The following is a 24,258-nucleotide window of genomic DNA, read 5'->3' on the forward strand; positions in this document are numbered from 1 at the left end:
AGCTCCCTCCAGCATTAGTTCCATCTACAATGGTGCAAGCAGAGGAGGTAAGGTTCCGACTTCGACCAGACCATCCTCCAATCGATCTTTCCACATCAATCTATCTGTTACCATCAGCACCTATCTAATCTTGACATCATCCCTCCATCCCTCATTCTGTATCTCTCATCACTGAACATCTCTCTCACCATCGCATCCCTCCATCAAGCTGTTGCTCGTTGCCTCAGCTTCCTAGAGGTCTCTCTAACCTGTTTATGACTTTCATGGCTGTGTTGTTATGGTGATGAGTGCCCATGATCAGCAGATGTCCACGCATTATGAAAGTACCTCCTCCCTCTCTGTACTAACTTGTTGTCAGTGGCTGCCGAACAAACCCTCTCGAAGGATCAGCGGTGCTTTATCAGGTCTCTGTAACCCTTAGGTAGACTGTAATTAACCCTGATTGGCTGGGTCGCTGCTGACGCTGATGATAAGAGCAATAAAGGGTTAAGTTGATTGTGATGCTACTGGATGAAAACGCAGATCCTTCCCTCGCAGACCCCCCTCGATCGCTAAATTCATCTAAAATTCACTTCCTTTTTCTATCCTTTGTCCTTCTGTGTGAGAAAAAGAGGTGCAGGGTGAGTGAGTGAGTGTGTGTGTGTGTGTGTGTGAATATCAGACTGTTTTACTTAAATATGAGTGCAGCGATGTCCTGCTCCTATGGGGTGCATCTCATTTAGCTCGTAAACAATTAGTCAAACAGAAAATCTGCAATATTTAAGACAAATTTTTAAAGCAATTCACAGGTTACATCTTCTCAAATGTGAATATATTTCTCTATGTCTTCTTTGACAGTAACTGCTAAACCACGATAGTAAACCCAAATACATTTGAGATTTGAACTGTTGGTAGGACAAATTAAACAGTTTGAAGATGTCATCTATGAATTAAAAATATTGATAACTGTTTAACTTGTAACTAAATAAGTCTTATACAGAAACATTTAGTGAAGAACCATTTTTTAGGAGACAGTCTCATCAGGACGGCTGCCTCACCCCGTCAGAGATGAACTGACCATGACATACTCCTCTGAGGTTTGGAGATCACCTGAAAATGGCCTGAGGAAAAACTATCATATTATCTTTAGGAGTGAAAATTCCTTCACAATCACCTTTAAAAGACAGTTTTCAAATCTTGAGCTCATTTTATGGACCAAAAATGATTCCTGAAATGAGCCCTGATTGGAGATCTCTTGTCTTTGCTTAACTGAAAATCAGGAGAAGTGACTAGAGTCTTTTGAGATGCTCCCTCAGGACTGGTAGACCTGTGCTTTCTGTCAGTTTGTCTCTCTTGCCACTACTGTCATATTTATGTCTTTTATTCATGTACTTTCACCTCTCACTTCTCTGTCACTGTTCATGTTTGTCTTCTTTCTTTGTCTTTTCATTGTTTTCTTTACATCCTGACTCCTGTCCTTCACTGTATGTCTTCTCTATTCTCACTCACTCTTCTTCCTTTCACTGCTCTTTCTTCCCCTGTTTACCTCTTTCCCTCTGCCGCGGTGTGACGTTGTAACCCGGGTGGCGTTAGCTCGGGGCAGTCGTATCCCTCGGCCCAGTATGAGTCAGGGCTGCAGCAGAGAGGCCAGCAGGGAGAGCAGCCGGGACACCAGCCCCGTACGCTCCTTCACACCCCTCGGTGAGTAGCAGTAGCGGACAGATACCCAGGAGGGATATTTGGATGAGTAAGACATCAAAGAAGAAAAAAGTGTCTCTATATTGAGAGTTTTCTTTTCCACATGGGGTTTTTGCTACTTTTTGCCAAATTATTTCTAAGCGAAGAAATAGGCTTTTGTTTTAATCCAGTATTTAATTTGAAATTTATTTAAAATCTCAACAGTTTAAACCATAAAAACTGCTGGAAATAAAGTAAATGTTATGGGGTTTTTTGGCCCTTCTTTCTACTCTCAACACCCTGTTGGACCAGTGTTGAGGGGGGGGGGTTATGTGTGTTCGTCTCGTGTGTGTGTGTGTAAGTACGTATGTGTGTGAATGTTAAACTCTGTGTATGTGTGTTTTTTAATCTCGGTTGCAGCAACGCGGAGCTACTCTCGCTCCACCGGAGCTCTCCACACACCTGATGCTTTTGGGGCTGCAGGTGAAGGCTGAGTACATCTATTTCTCTGTACCTCACCCACCCACTTCGCCTTATTTTTTGTTCGCTTCGTTCTCTTTTTGTTCTCTTTCGTGCCACGCATCTCTTCCTGTTTTTCGTCAACCTTTTTTGTTTTCGTGTCCATTGGCCTCTGTTGTTTTTTTATTTTTAAACATTCTGTTCCAGGATGTCGAACCTGCCAGTGGAATTGCATGTTTCCGCCCATTCGGCCCAGTTTCACCCGCGCCCATTTGTTCTCTTTATTTAGCTCTGTCCCTTCTCTGCTGGGACACCCAACGCGTTCTCCTGTGTTTTATGTCCATCATACTTTCTCCCACCAGTGGCACCTGCAATGTCCCCTAACAAGCCATCAATCACATCAACTTACAGGGTTGGCTCATGAGAAATGTAGCGTGTGTGGGCTGAGTGAGTGTTGGATATGAGGATGATGAGGAGAGTGAGGTACCTAAATGGTGGATCGACAGTGGACAAGTGAGAGACTGAGAGTTAACCAACTTGAGTGTTTAAAGTTTTTTAACATATTTCTCCTACTTTCCTTCTATCGATCTCTCCTCTTTTTCTATCTGTTTCTCTGTGTGCAGGATCAGGTTTTGGCATTAGTCAGTCCAGTCGTCTCTCTTCTTCTGTCAGTGCCATGAGGGTCCTCAACACCGGCTCCGACGTAGAAGAGGCTCTCGCAGATGCACTGGTACGAAAACACACATGTACATTCTGCCAAACACAGAAAGAAATATAAAAATTCTGTACTCGCTCCACTTAGCTGTGACCACGTGCAGCTCACACCTCCTGGAGTGTGTTTGTGTGTTAACTAACCCCTTGTTCTACTTCTGTTTAACGCTGTCAGCTGTTGGGAGACATGCGGTCCAAGGTCAGCTTTTCTCCCGCTTCATACCTGTGTGTTGTGTTTAGCTGTGTTCTTCAAGAAGATGCATCAGTTCATATTTTCTGCCTTTTCCTCTGTATTACTCTGTTTTTCTGGCTTAATTTCATGCCCGTTTCATTTCACCTGCAGAAGAAGCCAGCAAGGCGGCGGTATGAAAACTACAGCATGTACTCTGACGACGATGCCAACAGTGACGCGTCCAGCGCCTGCTCAGAAAGATCCTACAGCTCAAGGAACGGAGGAGCGATCCCGACCTACATGAGACAGACAGAAGACGTAGCTGAGGTTTGTGACAACAACTGTACACAATGACAGGCTTTGACATTGTTTCCAGTTGAGTCTCTTGCTTTAAGGCAAGGCAAGGCAAGGCAGTTTAATTTATATAGCGCATTTCATACACAGTGGCAACTCAATGTGCTTTACATAAAACAAACATTTAACAGAAAAAATTGAAAAAAAACATGGAATTTGAGAAATAAAAACAAAACCCAATCATAGTAAACACATTCATACCCCCACACACACACACACACACACACACTAATAATAAAAACAAAGTACAGAAACATAGAAAGAAAGACAAAAAAAATACTATAATAGAGCATTAAATATAAGGTTGCAGCATAAAATAATGATTTGCTTTAAAATCATTAAAAGGACATTGAGTGCAAATGAAAGATTAACATTTAAAGTGCTTTGAAAGAGCTCAATCATAAGCACAGGAAAAGAGAAGTGTTTTTAGCCTGGATTTAAAAATATTCACAGTTAGGGCTAATATCAGTTCTGCTGGTAGTTTGTTCCAGTTGTGTGCAGCATAACAGCTAAAAGCTGCTTCACCATGTTTAGTCTGAACTCTGGGCTCCACTATCTGACCTGAGTCAGTAGATCTCAGAGCCCTGGGTTTATATTCTACTAACATGTCATTCATGTATTCTGGACCTAAACCATTCAGTGATTTGTAGACCAGTAGCAGAACTTTAAAATCTATTCTATAGCTGACTGGGAGCCAGTGTAAAGACTTTAGAACTGGAGTAATGTGCTCTGATCTCTTTGTTCTGGTTAAACTAACTAACTCTTACTAACTAAGTCTTAACAGTCCTTTGCTGATGTGTGTGTCTATATTTGTGGCTCTTTCTAGGTGCTGAACCGCTGTGCCAGCGCTAACTGGTCAGAGAGGAAGGAGGGCCTGTTGGGCCTACAGGCGCTGTTGAAGAACCAACGCACCCTCAGGTAAGAAAATAACAGGACAGGCAGGTGTGTTTTCTCAGGTTAAATTGAATAGCAATGTTCATCTAACTGTAGCTGTTTTGTATCTGCAGTCGGGTAGAGTTGAAGAGGCTGTGTGAAATCTTCACCAGGATGTTTGCGGACCCTCACAGTAAGGTATGGATGCATGCAGCAGAAGTGCATACCTGCTCACACTAAGTCACACAGCACTCATTTACCAGACCATTGCACATAGTTTCATCATTCACCCACGACTTTGGTTCCAAATACTTTATTTATCCCACCATCCTTCACTGTACCGGATTCTGCCAAATCAAAGGAAGTGTTCAAATCGATTTGTTTACGCACACAAACACATTTAAACAGTCACAGATGTTAAATATGTCCACTAGACTGCATTGAGACTTAAAGACGGGATAAACCAGGGAAAATGTATCCTCAAAGTACACACACGCACAAACATAAACACAGGCATGCAGAGTGTGCGACCGTCAGTTTTCTAACAGCATGCCACGCCTGAGTTTGCGTGTGACCTCACACTCTTCGCCGTACTGTGGGATTGCTCTGTCACTGTTCAGCAGCCAATTTGCTGGCTGTGCTCACTGCATTCACTGCCACCGCCCCTCCTTCCCCTCCCTACCTGCAGTCTGAAGCGCACATTTACACACAAACACACACACACAGAAATATTTGGGCTGCCAGCTCTTCTCTCTGACTAACCAGCTGCGATCCACCCTCTCTAACTGCTCCACTTTTCTTTCGGCGTTTTGAGTGGCCCCTGCCTCACACATGTCGTAAGGTGTGTGAGTCACTCCCCTTCCCCTCGTTTGACAATTTGACGATTTGATGAATTTCAGCGAGACTGCGGCAGAGTGTACGGCACGGCAGAATCCGGTATAAGCTCAGCCTCCTTCAAGGTACTGCATCTCACCACAGATCTGCCTCTCCTGCCTTCATCTGTCTGTCACAGATCATTCCTACTTCATTTCTTTCTCATCTCCTACGTTTTTTTAAAGTTTCTCTCAGTTTTCTCTTCAAGTACGCACACAGCATCACTTCACGATTTTCAGATGTTGTCATTGTTACCTGTTTGAAGACCCTCACATATTTTGCAAAGTGTGGATTGAATGCCAAGATTAAGAGTGTATATTCAGGTTTACTTGTCGGATACTAACAGATGTGTCTCTCTCTCCCTCATGCCACCCCACTGTGGAACTCTCTGTAGAGAGTAAGTTTGGCCAAAAAGTGTCCTGTATTGAAATGTTGTGTGTGGATTAAAACCTACTGTTCGGATAACCAGTTACCAATGCAACAGTGTAACACTCACTCACTAACCTACCTAATAATAACCATACAGTCTGATTGGTGTTGTCGTATAATTAATTGTCTAATTGTGGTGGTTTTTTGAATATTAATACTGTTGTTTATTTGGGTGATTTAAGTCTAATTGGTGGTTAGGAATGATGATTGGGCTGCTGAAATGATGTGTAAATAACCACTAACTTCACAATGGGAACTAATATTACTCTCACATTATACTTCTTCAACAGCATGATCCTGTTAATGCTGGAATGCTGGTATGCATGCATGTGTGCATGAGGAGCGAAGTGAGTGAGTGGATGATAAGTGAATGACACACGTTGTTTGACCCGCACTGTGTGTATGTGTTTAGGTGTTCAGCATGTTCCTGGAGACACTCGTAGATTTCGTCCTGGTCCATAAGGAAGACCTGCAGGACTGGTTGTTCGTTTTGCTCACGCAGCTGCTGAAGAAGATGGGAGCCGACCTGCTGGGCTCCGTACAGGCCAAAGTTCAGAGAGCATTGGATATCACACGGTGGGTGTCACTTACATTTAGACCCAGTTCATTTACATACTTAATGTGTATTAGTAACCCAACTCCTGAGGCAGAGGATTACAACTTCTCTTCATCTTTTCCTGGATAAAAAAAGTCTGTTTCTTTGTCTTGTATACACATGCGCAAGTTTCCTGTTGGCTTTTAATCTGTGCACATGTGAATAACAATGACTTATTACAGGGTAGTAGTGCTGCCACAGCAGTATGGCAGGATGAAGAAAACACACATTACACACAGTGATACAGTCCAACAAAACTAAGGAGTCTGTTCACCAACATTTTAAATTAAAACATTTTCTCACAGTAAACTACAATTTTCTCTCTTGCCCATCCTCACACTAGCCTGGCTAACCTCTCACTGCATCGTCAACCCAAATTATCCAACACACACACAAAGAAAACAAAAATCTTGTATCCCAAATACATTTAAAATAATTAAGCAGTTAAATTCAGGTTGAGATTATGAATTTTTGTACAGTAATAGAATAGTTTGTGATCTGTGGATCATTCTCCTCCTCTTCTCTTATGGGAATAGTAGATTATTAGTACATTATTACACCTGTGATTTTTTTTTACTTTTTATCTTTTCAGTGATGTGTTTGCACTTTAAATTCAATGTGAATTTATTTGTTCTCTTGCAGAGACTCTTTCCCCAATGACCTCCAGTTTACTATTCTCATGAGGTTCACTGTGGACCAGACTCAGACCCCCAACCTCAAGGTAAATGATGATATTATGTTATTTTAGAATCTGTGTGTGTGTGTGTGTGTGTGTGTGTGTGTGTGTGTGTGTGTGTGTGTGTGTGTGTGTGTGTGTGTGTGTGTGTGTGTGTGTGTGTGTGTGTGTGTGTGTGTGTGTGTGTGTGTGTGTGTGTGTGTGTGATAAAGATAGCAGTGAAGTTGTGTAAAGGATGGATGGGTGGTCAGCTGGTTGGAAGTTCAGGGACCCTGTAGCCATGGTAACTGATGTACTGATATGACCTCATGCCTGCCCGTCCTGGCTCTGCCTGCCAAAACCCCCCACACCCCGAATCCTGGGCTGTGATTGGATAGCGACTGACATAACCTGCAGTTAGCCTCTCTGCAGGCTTTTTGCACTGCTCCACTGTGGACACTCCCTTCAAGCTCTCCTCCGCTACACCTTTAACTTCTTCATTCATCCTCTTGTATTCTCCTCCACCCTCCTCCTCCTCCTCCTCCTCCTCCTCCTCCTCCTCACTAACCCCTCTGATAGAACAACTCACCAGCATCACTTCCTCACTCTTTGCTCTCTTTCATCCTGCCTCCTCCCACACCTTTTCCCGCTTGATGTTTCACCCCATTCACACAACTTTTTCCTCCTGCTACTTGGGCAACAACAAGATATTTTCAGCGTTACGTCTTCATCCTTTTGCCTGAAATATAATTTTACAGAGGGTTATTATAGCTTGTCCATATAGTTTAATTCAACATGGTATAATTTCACTAATACCTTCTACTTTTCACTGTATTCAAACCCTCTGTCATTTCAAAGGGAGCTTGCCTCTGTCTCATATTGTCGCCTATATTTTTGCTGTCAGTACTAGTATTTTTAAACTAATGCCATGTAATATAAAGTGTTCATAGCATCAGCTCAAAGCTCACACCATAGACTAGGTAGGAAATAACACAATACAGTGTTTCACACTGCCGTATATACCGTGGAGACACAGAGCCAATTTCTTAATCAGGGATGCTGCAAGTTGGAAGTCAATAAGAAAAAAAACTTGGATTTACGAGATATTGAAGTGCCAACATTTTTTTAATATGTAGTTTTACTGGATATAGCATCTGGTTGTTTTATTTCTGAACAGTTTCTCAAAATAATTTCCAGAAAAATGTAACACACAATAAAATGACATACGTTATAGCTGCATGTGTATGAAAAGATGACATGCAAGATCAACTCATGCTCTTCCCTCACAACCTCATAACCAAAGTTTTGACATTATAAGAATGTAAGCGCGACTCTGAGCAGCGTAACAGTCGTTATCCAGCATATAAATAGCTGCATGAAGCCTCATTAAACTTTGGTTTTGTGCTGATTTAGTTAGAAGAGATTAAAGCTCTTTGCTGCCATCATGTGGCTTAAACAGTTATATTCTATATTTGCCAGATTTTTAAGATATCATGAGATTTCAGATTCGCCCAAACCCACCTTCCAGTCTTTTTACTCCTCTTACACTCTCTGCACCCTCCCTTCCTGCTCCCTCCTCTTCCTCCCTTCTTTTCCTCTCTTGTCTCCCCCTGCCCCTCCCCTGTCCTCGTCTCCCTGTCTCTCCGTCGATTGACGCGGTGATTTTCCTCTTTCTCTCTGAAGCCTGTACGGAGCTCGTGTTGCGGGCGAGGGCGAGGCAGGGGAGGGTCCACGGTAAAATTGTTCCCCCCCAGAGTGCGGCGCCACGCCTGCTCTCTAGACGAGCAGGCTGCAGCCTGGAGCCAGTCCTCCCAGGTCAGTGCGCTCCGGGGGGAGCAATTATATGGGGCGCACGATGCTGCTAAGTGATTTGGAAGAAGTTCTGGTCCTTGAGGTTCATATGTAGAGAGACGGAGGAGGAGAGAGAGATGGAGAAACAGAACAATCAAAGCTGGAGTCTGTTGTTGTGGCTTTTCAGAGCCTGTGGTGAATGTTTGCATTTATTGGTTTCTAAGTTTAGTCATTTGTCATTATTTTATCCATTTATCTATTTTTTGTTTGTTTAATTTGGTTTCCCGACATCGTAAAGCATCTCCATGAATGCACTTTGATCTTCGCTCACTGATTCATCGGATCATTTGATTTTCAAACCTGCAAGATATGCACAATCCGCTGTGGTTGTCCATGCTGACTGTGAACGTTGGTGGCCCATTTTTCATGTGTGTGTGTGTTGTAGTTTTGTTGATACTGTGTGTGTACTGTGTGTGCAATTGCTGTGCTTTCAGCCAAGTTATCTAATGGTTTGTATAAATGTGTGTTTGCTTTCCAGGTGAAGGTGGCCATTCTGAAGTATATCGAGACGCTGACGTTGCAGATGGATGCTCCTGACTTTGTAAACTCCAGTGAGACTCGGCTGGCCGTCTCCCGCATCATCACCTGGACGACTGAACCCAAGAGCTCTGACGTCAGAAAGGTACTGACACACAAATCCAACATGGTTAAAACTTAATTCCCACAATTTATTCTCGAGTTACTGGAAATATTTGCCGTCCTCTTGGGTTCACAGAAGTAAATGAGAGGGATGGATTTTGTTTTACAGGCAGCACAATCCGTGCTAATTGCCCTCTTCCAGCTTAATACACCAGAGTTCACCATGCTGCTGGCAGCTCTGCCCAAAACCTTTCAGGACGGAGCCACCAAGCTGCTTCAAAACCATCTGAAGAACACTGGCAACGTCGCACAGGTAATACACACAAACTCATAACAGTTCACTTCAGTCAAGAGGGTTTCATTTGTCCTACAAGTGGTTGTAAATCATTATACTGTGACATTAATGCAATACTTCTTTTTGCCAACTTTTTTTGGTCACTTCTTCAGGCACCAATGGGCAGCCCTCTGACGCGCCACACCCCCCGCTCTCCAGCCAGCTGGTCCAGCCCAGTCACCTCCCCAACCAACACCTCCCAGAACACCCCCTCACCAAGGTATCACACATATGGGTGCGCACGCACACACAAAGACACACACAAACACACACGCAAACACACACGCAAACACACACGCAAACACACACAGTCTTGTCTACATGAACACAGAGTGGCTTTACAACACCACTCAACTGAATTCAGCAGAATGGAAAATCCATCCAACAACCATTGACACATTAGCTAGCACCCAGGACACGATGTAAACAGTTAGTTTGAGGCAATGTGCTTCAGCTCCTCCTTTATCTGTCTTTTAAAACTTCTCTCTTTTTTTTATTTTTTAGGGTTGAAAGTTCTCAGGCAATTAGTCATGCTCTGTATGTAAAATGCTGTTTTTTTGGCTTATTATCAAGTCAGGATAGATATGATAGGAAATGCTTTAGTAATACCTCAGGGAGGAAACTGAGGACCACCGTACATACAGGACAGACGACAGGTAGGACAGGAAGAAATAAGGGGAGAGCACAGCACCATCATAAATAGTGTAAACATGAATGTATATGTTAGTGTACATATCCATGGCTACCAACATTACCACAATCCTCAGTACAATCAACATCAGATCACTTTAGTCATCATCAACGACAATGTTCACTAAAAAACTTCACCACAGCAGGCACAAAGGACATCCTGAATCTCTCAGAAGCACCTGTTAATAACAAACCAAACATTTTTCATAACACTCCTGCACTTTCTACCCATTCTGTGCCCCCTGATCACTTATAGAGAGCCAAGCCAATAGTGGATCCTGCCTCCCTGATTTATTGATTTTGTTCCTGATGTATAGTAAGATCCTAAATGTGTAGTTGATAAAGTGTGTGTTGCTATCATGTACATTATATGTGCGTTTACTGTATTAAAGCAGTATAACGATACAAAAGGTGGAATCTAGCACAAGCATTAGATTAATCATTTTTAGCTAAATGATCATGCAACTGTTGCTCAGTCTTGATTTTCCTGGTATGTTTGCAGTGCTTTTGACTACGACACAGAGAACATGAACTCGGAGGACATCTACAGCTCACTGAAAGGTGTCACTGAGGCGATTCAGAACTTCAGCGTCCGCAGCCAGGAGGACATGAATGATCCGGTTCAACGACGGGAGGGAGAGGAGGTGAGCAGAGTAAAGGGATGTTGTGTGCATTGTTTGATGTATGCTTTATATGTATGATGTGTACATGTATGTTTATCACGGCTCATAGAGAAGTTGCTGTAAAATATTCTTGTGAAGGATGGGAGGTTTTTTTGTAATTATCAACCATATCTTTAGACGCAAGTAAGATTTTAAATAATGGGACATGGTGCCATGACTTTGAATGAGAAAAACAGTGAAACATTTACAGATGACTGTGTAATCATCATGGTGTAGAGGAGTAGGGTTAAAAATTATTGTTGTTCAAACTGTTGGGATTTCTTTCATGAAACTCCACTAATCCTGTCATGAAGGAGCTCATTGTTTAAGTCGGACAGTTTGATTTGATGAAACTCTCGCAGAACATTTTGTCAAATTTGTGTTGACAAAAGAGAAATTTTGCAGCATTCATTAGAAACACAATGAACTTTAATTCCCCTTTGTGGATATTATATTGTGCAATAGGGGGCGTTCAGCCAGCCGTGTTCTAAGCACATATTGTTTTAAACTGTACAATATTGGACTTTATACAGTACTTGAGTTTAAGTACGATGTAAAAATATCTTACTTCAAGACAACAGAATTATAACTTGAATCAAGACATTTAAAGACCTGCTGGCACATAAGATACATAATTATAATAAGATATATCAGACTACGGACACAAACACAAAATTATTGCAAGCAGGATGAGTTAATTGTTTCTTTGGCTCTGCACATGATTTTTTTGACAATAAAGAAATATAGAAAACTTTATCTCTATAAGGTGCAAAGCCAAGCCTAGTCCAGTTTTAGTTTGTTTGTGAAGTCTTGACTCATAAACAGATGTACGCGCGCACACACACACACACACACACACACACACACACACACACACACACACACACACACTACTTGTACTGTATGTGACCCTGACATCTGATCTGCCACCCCCGTAGCGTGGGAACTGAGAATCATACATTAAGTGTAAGTGGAACTGATGACTGAACTTAATCAATCACAGCCGCTGATAAAATCGTGTTTATTGTTTGTTATGTACTCGGCTGCTGAAAACCACACCCCGAGGATTTTTTGAACAAGACAGCCGTTCTTTAATAATTTCAAAAGTGCTCGCCTAGATAGTGTGCTTGTTCAATCCAAATTTACGACTTAAGATGTCATGCCAGGTCTTATTTCGGCATGGACACGGTGTACTCTAGTGCAGAGGTGAGACCTCTTGACATTTTCCCCATGACATGCATCTGAAATCCAACCAGCCCACATGTCCTCGGCCTGCCAATCACAGCACACCTGACTCGTCAGATAGTGGCATTTAGTGGTTTGAGTGTAAATATACACATAAACAAGAACAGCTTAAACCTGCTAACCCTGCCCGGCTGTAGTTCACCGTGGGTCAACTTTCACACCTCCAAACACTAAGTTGTTGTCATCACATTTACAGAACAAAGAAAACTTCCAAACATTTGGATCTGGATAAATACACAAAGAAAGTGAAGCAGACTCTTCGTGTTTCTTTTGTTTTGACCAACTTCTTTATCTGCTGAATACAAAATAGTCCCCGACTCCCCGAATCACAATTTGTATTCTGTCTCTTTCCTTCAGAGTGGCAGCGGGACAGACGTAATGGACGGCGGGCGCATGGCTCTGGACAACAAGACTTCCCTCCTCAACACCCCCCTGCTCTCCTCCAGCCCCAGAGGAGCCCGCGAGCACTTCTCCGACTCGCCCTTCAAGCATAGCCGCAAAGACACCAGCCTGGACGACTCTGAGCATCTCACTGATGGTACACCAACACATTCTGACACCTGGAAGAAAAAAAAAACAGGCACACTGTACAACACTTTTTTTCAATCCCTTTGGTCTATTTTCTAAGCAGATAGCAGCCTGGACCAATCAGAGCTAGTGGCCGAGCTGCTGAAAGAGTTGTCCAATCACAACGAGCGCATTGAGGAGAGGAAGGCGGCGCTGTGTGAGCTGCTAAAGCTAATTCGAGAAAACACTCTGCAGGTGTGGGACGAACATTTCAAGACCATCCTGCTGCTCTTGCTCGAGACGATGGGCGACAGAGAGGTACACACACACTCGCTTTAGGTCTGTGATAAAATCATGCTAATAGGCTACACTACGTTCCTTTCCTTTAAACTTGAGTCTTTTTCATCCTTTCAGCATGTGATCCGAACACTGGCTTTGCGGGTGTTGAGAGAGATTCTCAGCAAGCAGCCCTGGAGGTTCAAGAACTACGCAGAGCTCACCATCATGAAGGCCCTGGAGTCACACAAAGACCCCCACAAGGAGGTACCCAGAGTCACACACACATACACACAATAGTTTATTTAAAAACTGTTTTTTATCATGAGAACATCAGAGAGCAAGAAAGGAAGGTGCAAAGTCATCAAAGCTTCAAGCTCAATGGTAACATTCACTGATTTTAAGTACATACTATACATAAGAATGAATACAGTTGACAAATTAAGTGCAATCCAGGACCAAATCATCCTCGTATAGCATGTATGTTTTTACATTAATGTTTGTGTGTTCTTGCAGGTGGTACGAGCAGCAGAGGAGACAGCAGCCATGTTGGCGTTGTCCATCAGTCCAGACCAGTGTATCAAAGTATTGTGTCCCATCATCCAGTCAGCTGACTACCCCATCAACTTAGCTGCCATCAAGATGCAGACCAAGGTGATTGAGAGGGTTCCTCGCGAGGGCCTGATGAGCATGCTGCCTGAGATAGTGCCAGGACTCATACAGGTAACACACACACACACACACACACACACACACACACACACACACACACAATCTTGTGCAGTACAGCGTTACTGTTTAAATAACTCCTCTCAGCTTTTCTATATTCTCTAATTCTCTGCAACTCTAGAGACTTGCAGTTTTTTCTTACATAGGATTTGTAAAACTGATGCAACTCCTTCACTCTCACACAACCCGCACACATTCTTATGTGTATACTTTTCTCTGACTCCTTTTTTTTTGAAAAAAGTGTTCTGCAGGTTTTAATCAGTTTTATCTGGTTGAATAGGGTTATGACAACTCTGAGAGCAGTGTGAGGAAAGCGTGTGTGTTCTGCTTGGTGGCCATCTACGCAGTGATAGGAGAGGACCTCAAACCGCACCTCGGCCAACTCACCAGCAGCAAGGTAACCAGACCTGACTTCTTAAGTGTTTTCAAAAGCCAGTTGAATAAAAATGTGTCGTCTCTAGTGCATATTACCACGCAGGATCTTTGTTTTTGCACACCAAGGTATTGGTATCTTAAAAGATTTAAATGAAATATTAACTTAAAGGCGTGTTCCCATTTTAAAAGTATGATTGACACTCTTCCATGATTTAAGGGGAGACCTCCATTTCCTGTAACACTTCTTTCTTCATCAAAACTATCTGGCATGTTAAGACATAAAGGTCTTGCATGATAATATGCTGACTAGCTCTTGATATGGATTTGGCTCTCTTGCAACCTGTAGTGTTTCACATATTGACGTGTGCATCCTCTGTTCTGTTTGTCTTTCTTCACCGGCAGCTGAAGCTGTTGAATCTGTACATCAAGCGTGCCCAGTCCGGCTCCAGCGGCAGTGAACCCCCAACTGACGGCCTATAGGAGACACAGTGCCCTCCTACAGGGCAACAACAGAACTGCAACCCTGCCCACCAAACAAACATCTGCTCATGAGCTCACACCCACACAGACCGAGAACAAAACACCCATCCTAACACGCTCTTACAGGAGCAAACTGCATATATATAAATATACGTATATATGTACACACAACCCTCATATTGTACATTTCCGGCCCCCACTGCAAGATGCTGAAAAGAGGAGTTGGAGATGTTGTAGCTCTCTTGACCAACGCTGAGGATCCACCCTGATCTGACTGACAACAAACTGAACTCTTCAAGTTGGTTTAAACATAAACAAACACATACATACAGTCCCAGGTCTGTCACTAATCACTCAAGGATGAAGATGTCCGTCCTCTCCACCTGCTTTATATCCATTGGCCCTCCTCCGAACACAGCAGTATCCCCTCTGAACATCTAGATGTAGTTAAGGGGGCTGAGATGAATGAATGGTTGCCGTATTGTTCCTTTCTTGAACAGTGGGGCCAGGTTAGACAGGAATGTATATTTACATTGTGTCATAGTTTGGATTTCTTTTACGCCATGAGGTTTTACTGCAGCAGTTTTTAATGTTTAGCAGTTTCTCTGTCACATAAACACACACATACACACATACACGTTCTCTCTTTCAAAAAAGGTGCTGATGAGCCTAAAAGGTACGACCAACCTAGCACAGCACTAACGTGAGTCACAGTGGGTCATGCCTGCTCATAGCAAATATAGTGCATAGGCAGATTCCAAAGTATAGGAGGCGTTATGTGCTTGGCTATGCATGAGAACTAAAAACAAATTTTTATCGGGGGAATTATTCAGTCAGAATAGTGAGACTGAGGTTTTAAATTAATGTGAACAATGTCCGCCCCTTTTAGAAAAATCCACAGTGTACTCCATTTCTCACAGCTCATCTCGGATCGGTCCACTTCTGGGCAACATGGGGTGGAAAATGGGTGCGTGCTGCTTGCTACATGAAGTATGGCAGGACATGGCTTATCATCACATAGTGGATATGTATCTATATATGATATTAAAATGGAATATCCAATAACAGTCATTTTAGGAGAGTCCCTGTGGGGGGTGCATGCGCGCACCTGTGCCCATCCTTGTTTTTATTTTTTCTCTCTGTTGCGCGTGAAGTAGTCTCTCTCTCTCTTTCTCTTACTCTCTCTCTCTCTCTCATACTTATTTTTTCTCTGCTGAGAAATTTGTAGAAATGTATTATTTACAGCTCTGAAAAAAAACTGTCATGTCACCCTTTCTCTTCTCCTCTTCATCGTGTTTTTCTTTCCTCCCTCTTGTAACATTCTAGTTTTCACTGTTGTGTTTCCTCTGTGCATTTACAAAGCTGTGCTTACATTAAAATAAAGAACGTGTACAGTTCATGACAAGCCCTGGCTGTTTTGGTTGTCGCAGTGGGATGGAGTCGTATGGTAAAAATATAGTGTCTGATAGTGTCCCCATATCTTTTTTCAGTTTTTATCTTGTTGCCCACATGAAGGTATAATTTTTTTTAATGTGACTTGCTCCCAACCAGGGAGTTGAGAACTCCCAAAGGGTTGTAAGATCAATCTGAAGGGTCACCAGATAACCAAAAGGGATACAAAAGAAAGAAAAAACTCACTCACACAAAATTAAGCTTACTTTTTAAGTTTTTGCCTTCTTTGTGGCAACTTTGGATGCTCTCATTTCCTCTGGCCTCTAAAAATCATTCAAATGATAGAAGGAAGAATCCCTATTTGCTTATACTGCTCTTGTCTATAACCTGTGATGGTCATTTTAAGGAGTCACAAGCCAAAAAGGTTGTAAACCACTTCGGTCTGCAACTACCAATAATTTTATTATTGATTAATCAGACAAGTCTTTTCTTAATTAACTGAGAAATTATCTGGTCTATAAAATGTCAGAAATTGGTGAAAAATGCACATCACTTTATAATCCTAACTGAGAAGCAGGAACGAGGAAATGTTTGGCTTTTATTCTCGAGAAATGTCAAAAAGATTTGAAGAAGAAATTTCTGTCAGTTATCTGGCTTTGTTTCGGCTCTTAAGAAATCTGCAGGAAAGTCTGCACAGTATATGTTAGAGGCGTGCTAATCCATGCATCTGCAAAAAAAAACAACATTTATGTCTTGCGCAACATTGCTATTTGAGAACCCAGTGCTGAGTTTTATGTATGCATCTGTTCCGTGGGCTGGAAATGTATGTGCAGCTAAAGAGAGTCCCAGATACTGTACCAATCTGACCTGTACACCTCCTGGCCTCCAAACACACACTTCCTGCCAAGTCTCTGCATACTATACATATTAATACTGTCCCCAATACAACTATCTAACTTAAGCAAACCTATCACTTACACCGCAGTTGTGGGATGTGACTTAGTATATTTACTCAAGTACTGTACTTATTTATGTTACTTTATATTTCTACTCCACTAAAATTCAGAGAGAAATATTATAGTTTTTATTGCACTATGTTTATCTTACAGCTACAGCTACCACTTATTCTGCAGATTCAGTTTTACATGCAAAATATATAATATATGATTTTAAATACTGTGCATTGTTACGGATTGAACAGCCAGACAGTAGATTCATCTGGAGCAGCTACAACATTAAAATGCTGCCAACATATTAATGCACCACCACAATAATATAATATACAGTATGTATATAATAGTATAACATTGAAAAGGGTTGTTCTGCTTTACTTTTGATACTTTAAAGTACATTTTGCTGATAATATTTAAGGGAACAGGTGAGGGGTACGACTGTAATGGTAAATTAGTTTTATGTAGAATGTGTTTTTCTGTTGGATGGTTTAATTGTTTGTTATTTAAATTTGTTTTGTTTTTTTGGTAGATTATTTTATAGGATGTCTTGGAGGATCTATAAAGGCACAATATGTAATTGTCTGCCACAAGGGGCCTCTCAATCTAAACAATAACAAAAGATGAGTGTCACTGTCAGCATTTATCATTCAGGACGTTTTTGTGAGAAGCCAAATTATCTGCAGAGGTCTCCTCCTCTCCTAAACAAACCAACTTGATGATTAAAACCAGTAAAAACACTGAATAAAGAAGTTTCACTTTTAAAATCAGTTTCATGTAAACTTTTCCAGCTAGATTTTGGGCTATCCTTACTGCACTAAATGTTGACAATGTGTTGATATTTGTGTCCTGAATTGTTGGGAAGTCAGACAGGGGTGGCAGTAATTAAGTCATGAGGCGGGTCTTCCCACCCTCGAGCCAAAATAGCTTGCGTGCGCCCAGCTCTGAGAAAAACCTTGTCACTCAGACACTTGACCGAGCGCCTCGTCCAGGGTCCGCCCGGTGGATAATTATTGACCAGAGATCGCAGGGGGACACTCAGCAAAGCCCAGCCTGTGTGCAGACTCTTTTCTTAAGCCATGAGCTCCTGCTGGGACCTCCTCGGTACCAGGCTGAGTCGTGTTTATGTGCAGCAGGAGTGAGACTTTTCACTGCAGCGACATGTTGTTCTGGCAGCCTTACACTGAAAACTTCCGAGCCCCCGTACAGAGACACAGCGGCAGCAGTTTCACACGGTACGACCCTCACAAAGCTATTCAATTAAATGTTTATTCAGTTTGGTTCATGACCTCTGAGCTGTCACAGTGCGGGTGTGATTACAAGAGCTCTTTAATTAGTAGTACTCAGATCGTTTACTTACATGAAAGTTGCCCACTAATACAGCAATGTAAGGATATTCCATTACAAGTAAAAGCACACAAGTATTATGAGCTTGATGTATTTAAAGTATTGCAGTGATTTGGTCCCTCTGACTGATGTATTATTATATTATATCATCATTAGATTATTAATACTGAAGCGTCAGTGTTAGAGCAGCATTACTGTTGTAGCTGCTGGAGGTGGAGCTAGTTTCATGTACTTTATATACAGCTATCTAGTTTAGTCCAGAGGTTTTCAACCTAGGGGTTGGGCCCCTTCAAGGGGTCACCAGATAAATCCGAGGGGTCGTGAGATGAGAGTTCTGATAGTTGTTGGTCTTTTTGTCTAAACTTTGAATTTTCGTTAAATATTGGATCATTTGAACATTTATTAAAATTAAAGTTTAGAGGAAAAAATCACTATTTGGTGGAGCTGTTAATTCATAGACATCTGAAATGTGAACCCAACTATACACTGCTGTTTGAAAGACATATTTAACAGTGCGTTGTATTTTAAAAGCTTGTTTTATTATCCACTGTGTCAAATCTTCACCCGAAAAGCAACTAAAGCCGACAAATAAATATAGTGGCGTAAAAAGTACAATATGTCCCTCTGAAATGTAGCGGAGTGAAAGAAGTAGCATCATATGGAAATAGTTAAGTAGCCTACTAATACCTCGAAACTGTACTCAAGTAACATACAGTATGTGAGTACGGACTACACCTCTTACCAGTCACTCCATGTTTGTGTACAAGCCTGATATTATAATAATAATGTACCCAAAATATTAAGGTTGCCGTTTTTCTTGATTATAGTCATAATCTCGTTCTCATTTAAAAGGTTAATCTCTAAATTTTACAACCAATTTACAACAAGCCAGAATGGGTAGGCTATAAGTGATCCTGAGAATAATACTACCAAGGCTAAGGTGTGTTACGGGTGGGACATTGTCGCTTAATAGGTTAATGAATAACTATGTTGGTTATTGTTTCATTTTAATGTTGATAAGACCAATTAGAGCCCTGTTATGAGTCTGTCAGTTATGCGAGCTTATATTGTTTGATTTTTTTATGAATTATATCCGTGTGTGTGTGTGTGAAGCAGGGGGGCATGTATGTGCAGGCATAATTTAATCGTAGTAATAATAAGTTTGTAGATGTATTATCATAGTTTCTGGAGGCAGGAGCACAACTACAGTTGGACACAATGACGCAAGCTTGGAGGCTGCTGATTGGCTGATCACGGTGCGCTGGGCACAGGAGGCGCCCTCTGATTTGCTGTCCGCCGTCCTGGCAGCACGGAGCGACGGTCTGTGTCTGAGTGCTGCGGGAGCCATGTTGATGCCTAGTTTTGTGTCAGCCGCTGCTCTCTGGATGGTTAAAGGACTGCGTGTCGAAGACAGGGAGCCTTAGCGGTGTTTCCAGCACCGCGATGAGAAGAGGAAAAAACGCCGTGACGGTACAGCAGAGCCTCGCGTAGCTCACCGGACATCAGTCGATTCAGGAGCAAAGTGATGCTAGTTAGCTTCGTAGCTAGGTAGCAACAGCTGTGCGGGCGCTGCGTGGGATGCGGCGGCGTGTGGACTAAAACGATATCCTCTTGCGTTTTGTTGAGCTAACGTTAGCCAGACTGCTTAAAGACTCCAAACAAAGCTGCTGAATTCACGCTAGCTTGCTTAAGATGCCTTCGTGAAAGCTCGCTAGCTGTTAGCTAACGTTAGCATGCTGACAACAAGCTCGCATCTCTCAGTCACGACTAACGATTTGCTCGCTGAGCGGACCCTAACTTGTCGCTACTTTCAGACAGTCTGCCAGCTGTGGAGCGACCCCGAGAGCCCCCCAAAAGTGACTCCGAGTGGAGATAATGGCGATGCATGAAGCCTCTGTGGAAAGCTACCGATTCTCCTGGCCAGCTTGTGAAGGAGCAGCTAACGGGCTAGCAGCGTAACTTTCCTCCTCTCCGCGGTGTCACTCAGCAGCTGCAGAGAGAGCCCACTCTTCTTCTTCTTCCTCCTCCTCCTCCCCCTCACTAGCAGACCTCTCGCGTACCTGGAAGCAAGCTGGCGGCCCCACGAGTAGAAGCAGAGGACAAGGAGCTGGGGCCAATGGCCTGGGTGCTGAAGATGGACGACGCCACCATCGAGTCGGGGCTGGTGCACGACTTCGATGCCAGCCTGTCCGGCATCGGGCAGGAGCTGGGTGCTGGAGCCTACAGCATGAGGTTAGCCTACATGCCACCTCTCCAGCTCCAGTCTTTAGAGAGAACAGCACACATTCTTGTCTGCAAGTGTTAACATTACAGCCCTCCCCCTCTCCTCCCTGTTTGTGTTATTCCCTTTGTACTGGGTGTGATGGCTTTCTTTGTTTTGGGATTTGGAGCAAGGCAGTCACTGCAGGGTGCCATGATCAGGGACAAAGATTAATAATTTGTCTAAACCCTACATTAAAGACCGCTACATCAGTTCATTATGTGATTTTTCCATAAGAGAGGTACTATAAAAACTATAGGTACAAGATAACACAGAGGAAGTGTGCAGGGAAGGCCTTGTTTTGGCCCCTTATGCAGGCTTTAGGGTCAGTGGAGTGTGGGAACAAAGTGCTGTACATTGTGTTTGAGTTGAAGGGTCTGATGTTAATCTTTTTGATTGGAAAGTCCGCCATAAGAGTTGACTTGTAGAATTGTGTGCCAGACACTTTCAACTCAAGATACACTGGACCATCCATTTGAATGAGGATGTTGTGTCCAACTGTTCTGTTACATTAATAATATAATAGGTGATAGGTGTTTCATGACTAGAGTTATGAACATTCAGTCAGATTGTTTTTATTATTCCACTCACAGTGTCATCGTGGCTACCAGGGCTTAGTATTCAACCTCAATACTCTGAGTAACGATGTGTCATTAGTGTCCGGTATAAAAGTGTTTCGTAAAAGGAGTTTGTATCTAATGGCTTGTTTATTTATTCTTTGATAATATTTATTCTTTGATAAGATTTGTCCTCATCTAAATCAGAACACTGTTCAAATTTTAAACAAGATTGTATTTTGTGCTAATTTTGGCAAATTTTACTTTCCCCAAAACTATTTTTTTTAAAAAGTTATTCCTACGAGTACTGACTGTGCAGAGTATTGGCACTGATATCTATGTAACACTAGTAGCTACACACGTCACTGTGTCAACATTTCAGGAAATACCTGCAACCGAGTACAAATGTTATCCTCAATGTTTACAGTTCACTGTAATGGCACATGGGTTTTTGCAGCAGTTTCTGAACATGGAGGTCAGTCCAATGTTTCTAATAGTCAGGACTATTTGTTGATGATCCGTCTGTTGAGGATGAATGAAAGTGTCCTTCATTCATTGCTTGAAGGTAGAGAAGGATTCTGTTGACTGTGGCTGGGCGATATGGACAAAATCAAATATCACGATCAAATACCTCAATTCGTTATTGTGACAGTATTGTAGGGATGACTGTTGGTGCTTTCATCAAATATTTACACAATTAGATTTTTGATTAAATAATCAATAATGTGGATATGATAACTAAGTGGGTAAAGGCAAATAATAGAGCAGCTATTACAGTCTGGTAAGTTCAGGAAATATAATCACTTTACTTTAATGCAACCTTTAAAACCAGTTATTCCATATCATGATATTGCGATATTCAATATCTGGGACGATATCTAGACTCATATCTTGATATCGATGTACTGCCCAGCCCTACTGTTGACATATAGGTGGTGGTTTAGAAACCACTTGTAGCTGTCGGTATGTTTGCCCTGTATTACATAAAAAGTCACGGGAGGTAATGATAACCTGTGACGAAGGCAAGAATCTCCCAGGACATGCATATATCTTATCAGCAGCCCCCTCAGCCATCTGCTTTTAGCACTTTGCATTTATCTGCGTGAGTCTCTTATGAGAGTAAGCAAGTTTACTGCCACCCAAGTGATGGGTTGTATGTATGTGAATTAGTGAGGACAGTGTGTGTGTGTGTGGTGTCAGTGGCTGCAAGGGTGGTGCTGTCTGGGGGTGGGTGTGGGCATGTTTGGAGTCAGCAGCTGGTAGGAACAGAATGTCTCAGTGTGTTTCTGTGGAACCAGCTCCTCAGATTTCAGGAAGCAGATGTAGTTTTCCTGGGCAGCCGGGGCTAAACGGGGCTGCAGCACCCAGGCTGGCACTGTCCGAGCACCCGCTCTGCAGAGAAAAAACACACCAGTGAGCGGTAGAGAGAAAATGATTTGAGACTGAATAAATCTTGCATGCTGCTGTTTGGAAACAGATTTTGGAGGAAGGTGCAGAAAGAATGTCCTGAAATGATCAAATTGTGTGTTTTTTTAGTATGGCTTGAGTTTCGAGACTTGCCAAAAATGAGATGCCATGATCTACATTCCTTTGCATGGATAGCACAGGCACTGACATACACACACATACACACATGCACGCCCCTGTTCACTATGCACTCATTGACACTCCAGCAGCATTTGCCAGGGTGAGCTGAGGACGGGTCGGTTGTCTCGAGTGGCTGCCAAGTGTGAGAGATAGTGTGTGTCAGCAGCTCAGGCTATCTCTGGGTGATTTTGTTCATTTATCCTGCTGCAGTCTCATGCATACATAATAAGAGAGACATTTGATCAATGGAGAGCTTATTCTAAAATAAGCCATTTAATAAATCCACACTCTGAGGAGGTGAAGTATAGTCTTGCCAAAAGTGGAGCATGCAACAGTTTGTTAAATTGCATAATCCACTTTGATGTGTTTTCAGAGATAATCGCCAAATGGGAAAACAAGAACATTCAATCTTGAGGAATATTTTCTGGAGGTCACAGTGATTATGTTGCCATCAGCGTGGATCCCACATGGTGTTTGTGATTTAAAAACAGAACTTTTAATAAACTTTGGGGAAAAGTCTATTTTAAACTATTGAGAAATGCAGTACCAAGTAGCTCTCCATGCAAACATTTTTTATGAGGGTTTACTATTTTCTTGCTTGTTGTTTTCGCATCATATCCATGCTTACGCTCAGTGTCTCACTCCTCTTTCTCCCCTCTGTCTCTCTCTCAGTGATGTGCTGGCTTTGCCAATCTTTAAGCAGGAGGACTCCAGCCTTCCTCCTGAAAACGAGACCAAAAATCCCCCATTCCAGTATGTGCTGTGTGCCGCCACCTCGCCTGCTGTCAAGCTGCACGACGAGACGCTCACATACCTAAATCAAGGTGAGACACACAATATGTGCATTCAGGAGAAAGTCTTGCTTGTGCTTTGGTTTTTAACTTGAATGTTTTAAAGTTTAGATGAATGATGTCCACATGAAGGCTCGGGTGTTGGATTTTGATCCATAAACAGACGACGTGTTTGCGCTCTGGTGCTACACCCACTATCACTTCTACATCAATAAATTATTACCATATTAATTTATTGCACATTAGTATAATTACTGTAAAATAAAACCTTGCTGAGGTGAATGGCTTCCTCTTCTTGCCTCTACTTTGCACTTTAATGTTGTGTGTCACTAGTTTGGCTTTGACTCTGCTACATTCCTTAATGGCACAAACAGATTTACTTAATCTAATAGAACAAAGGGATTAACAAAAGGAAGGAACTAAAAACAGTGTCGTTGTAACAAGAAGAAGCAACACGTGTGAACTGCAAGACAGAAGCTGTACATTTTTTTAGCCCAGTTTTTAGGATTTAACAGAACTCATGCATAAAAATTAGATTTATAGACTTGCTGGTGCTGCTAATGTGCAGCAACAACAATCTGAGGTTTGGTTAAGAGGGGAATTTTTTCCTATGATGCCTTCATTTACTGTTGATCTGTGGTGAACCATCTGTGAGATGTATTCACATGATAACTTTGATGTAATTTTACACAAACAAAGCAAATACAAGGAATGAAATATGTTGCAATCCAAGAAGTTTGTCTCAACAAAAAGCACATTTCCCATAACACAACTCAAGTCTTTTATAGCCACTCAACCAGGGCTTTTAAATAATTGTATGATGAGCAATAAAACAACAAAAAAGTAAATGTTGCCCTTTTCCACCATAG

General features: G+C 42.2%; 2 protein-coding genes across 8 annotated transcripts in view; both read left to right on the forward strand.

Moving 5' to 3' along the window:
* Positions 1 to 15,902, forward strand: part of clasp2 (cytoplasmic linker associated protein 2) — a 56,640-nt gene extending 40,738 nt beyond the window's left edge. The window contains exons 21-42 of one of the 7 annotated variants that reach the window (XM_062436143.1): positions 3 to 47; positions 1,573 to 1,680; positions 2,077 to 2,139; positions 2,739 to 2,845; positions 3,002 to 3,025; positions 3,173 to 3,325; positions 4,179 to 4,270; positions 4,360 to 4,423; positions 5,125 to 5,184; positions 5,493 to 5,495; positions 5,940 to 6,103; positions 6,765 to 6,843; positions 9,107 to 9,250; positions 9,377 to 9,520; positions 9,655 to 9,761; positions 10,734 to 10,875; positions 12,496 to 12,676; positions 12,770 to 12,963; positions 13,060 to 13,188; positions 13,438 to 13,644; positions 13,931 to 14,047; positions 14,428 to 15,902. In XM_062436143.1, the coding sequence (XP_062292127.1) occupies positions 3 to 47; positions 1,573 to 1,680; positions 2,077 to 2,139; positions 2,739 to 2,845; positions 3,002 to 3,025; positions 3,173 to 3,325; positions 4,179 to 4,270; positions 4,360 to 4,423; positions 5,125 to 5,184; positions 5,493 to 5,495; positions 5,940 to 6,103; positions 6,765 to 6,843; positions 9,107 to 9,250; positions 9,377 to 9,520; positions 9,655 to 9,761; positions 10,734 to 10,875; positions 12,496 to 12,676; positions 12,770 to 12,963; positions 13,060 to 13,188; positions 13,438 to 13,644; positions 13,931 to 14,047; positions 14,428 to 14,505 (2,405 nt within the window). In that variant the 3' untranslated portion in view covers positions 14,506 to 15,902. Of the gene's footprint in view, positions 1 to 2; positions 48 to 1,572; positions 1,681 to 2,076; positions 2,140 to 2,738; positions 2,846 to 3,001; positions 3,026 to 3,169; positions 3,326 to 4,178; positions 4,271 to 4,359; positions 4,424 to 5,124; positions 5,185 to 5,492; positions 5,496 to 5,939; positions 6,104 to 6,764; positions 6,844 to 9,106; positions 9,251 to 9,376; positions 9,521 to 9,654; positions 9,777 to 10,733; positions 10,876 to 12,495; positions 12,677 to 12,766; positions 12,964 to 13,059; positions 13,189 to 13,437; positions 13,645 to 13,930; positions 14,048 to 14,427 lie in introns of all 7 variants that reach the window. The other 6 variants (XM_062436136.1, XM_062436137.1, XM_062436138.1 and 3 more) reach the window with 6 other exon arrangements.
* A 3,606-nt stretch (positions 15,903 to 19,508) lies between these two features.
* ubp1 (upstream binding protein 1) overlaps positions 19,509 to 24,258 on the forward strand; it is a gene marked incomplete in the record, with an annotated part of 14,608 nt that continues 9,858 nt past the window's right edge. Inside the window, 2 exon segments of the mRNA XM_062435701.1 lie at positions 19,509 to 20,426; positions 23,271 to 23,422. Of these exon segments, the coding sequence (XP_062291685.1) occupies positions 20,311 to 20,426; positions 23,271 to 23,422 (268 nt within the window).

Source organism: Scomber scombrus, chromosome 16, assembly GCF_963691925.1.
Source record: "Scomber scombrus chromosome 16, fScoSco1.1, whole genome shotgun sequence".
Classification (NCBI taxonomy): domain Eukaryota; kingdom Metazoa; phylum Chordata; class Actinopteri; order Scombriformes; family Scombridae; genus Scomber; species Scomber scombrus.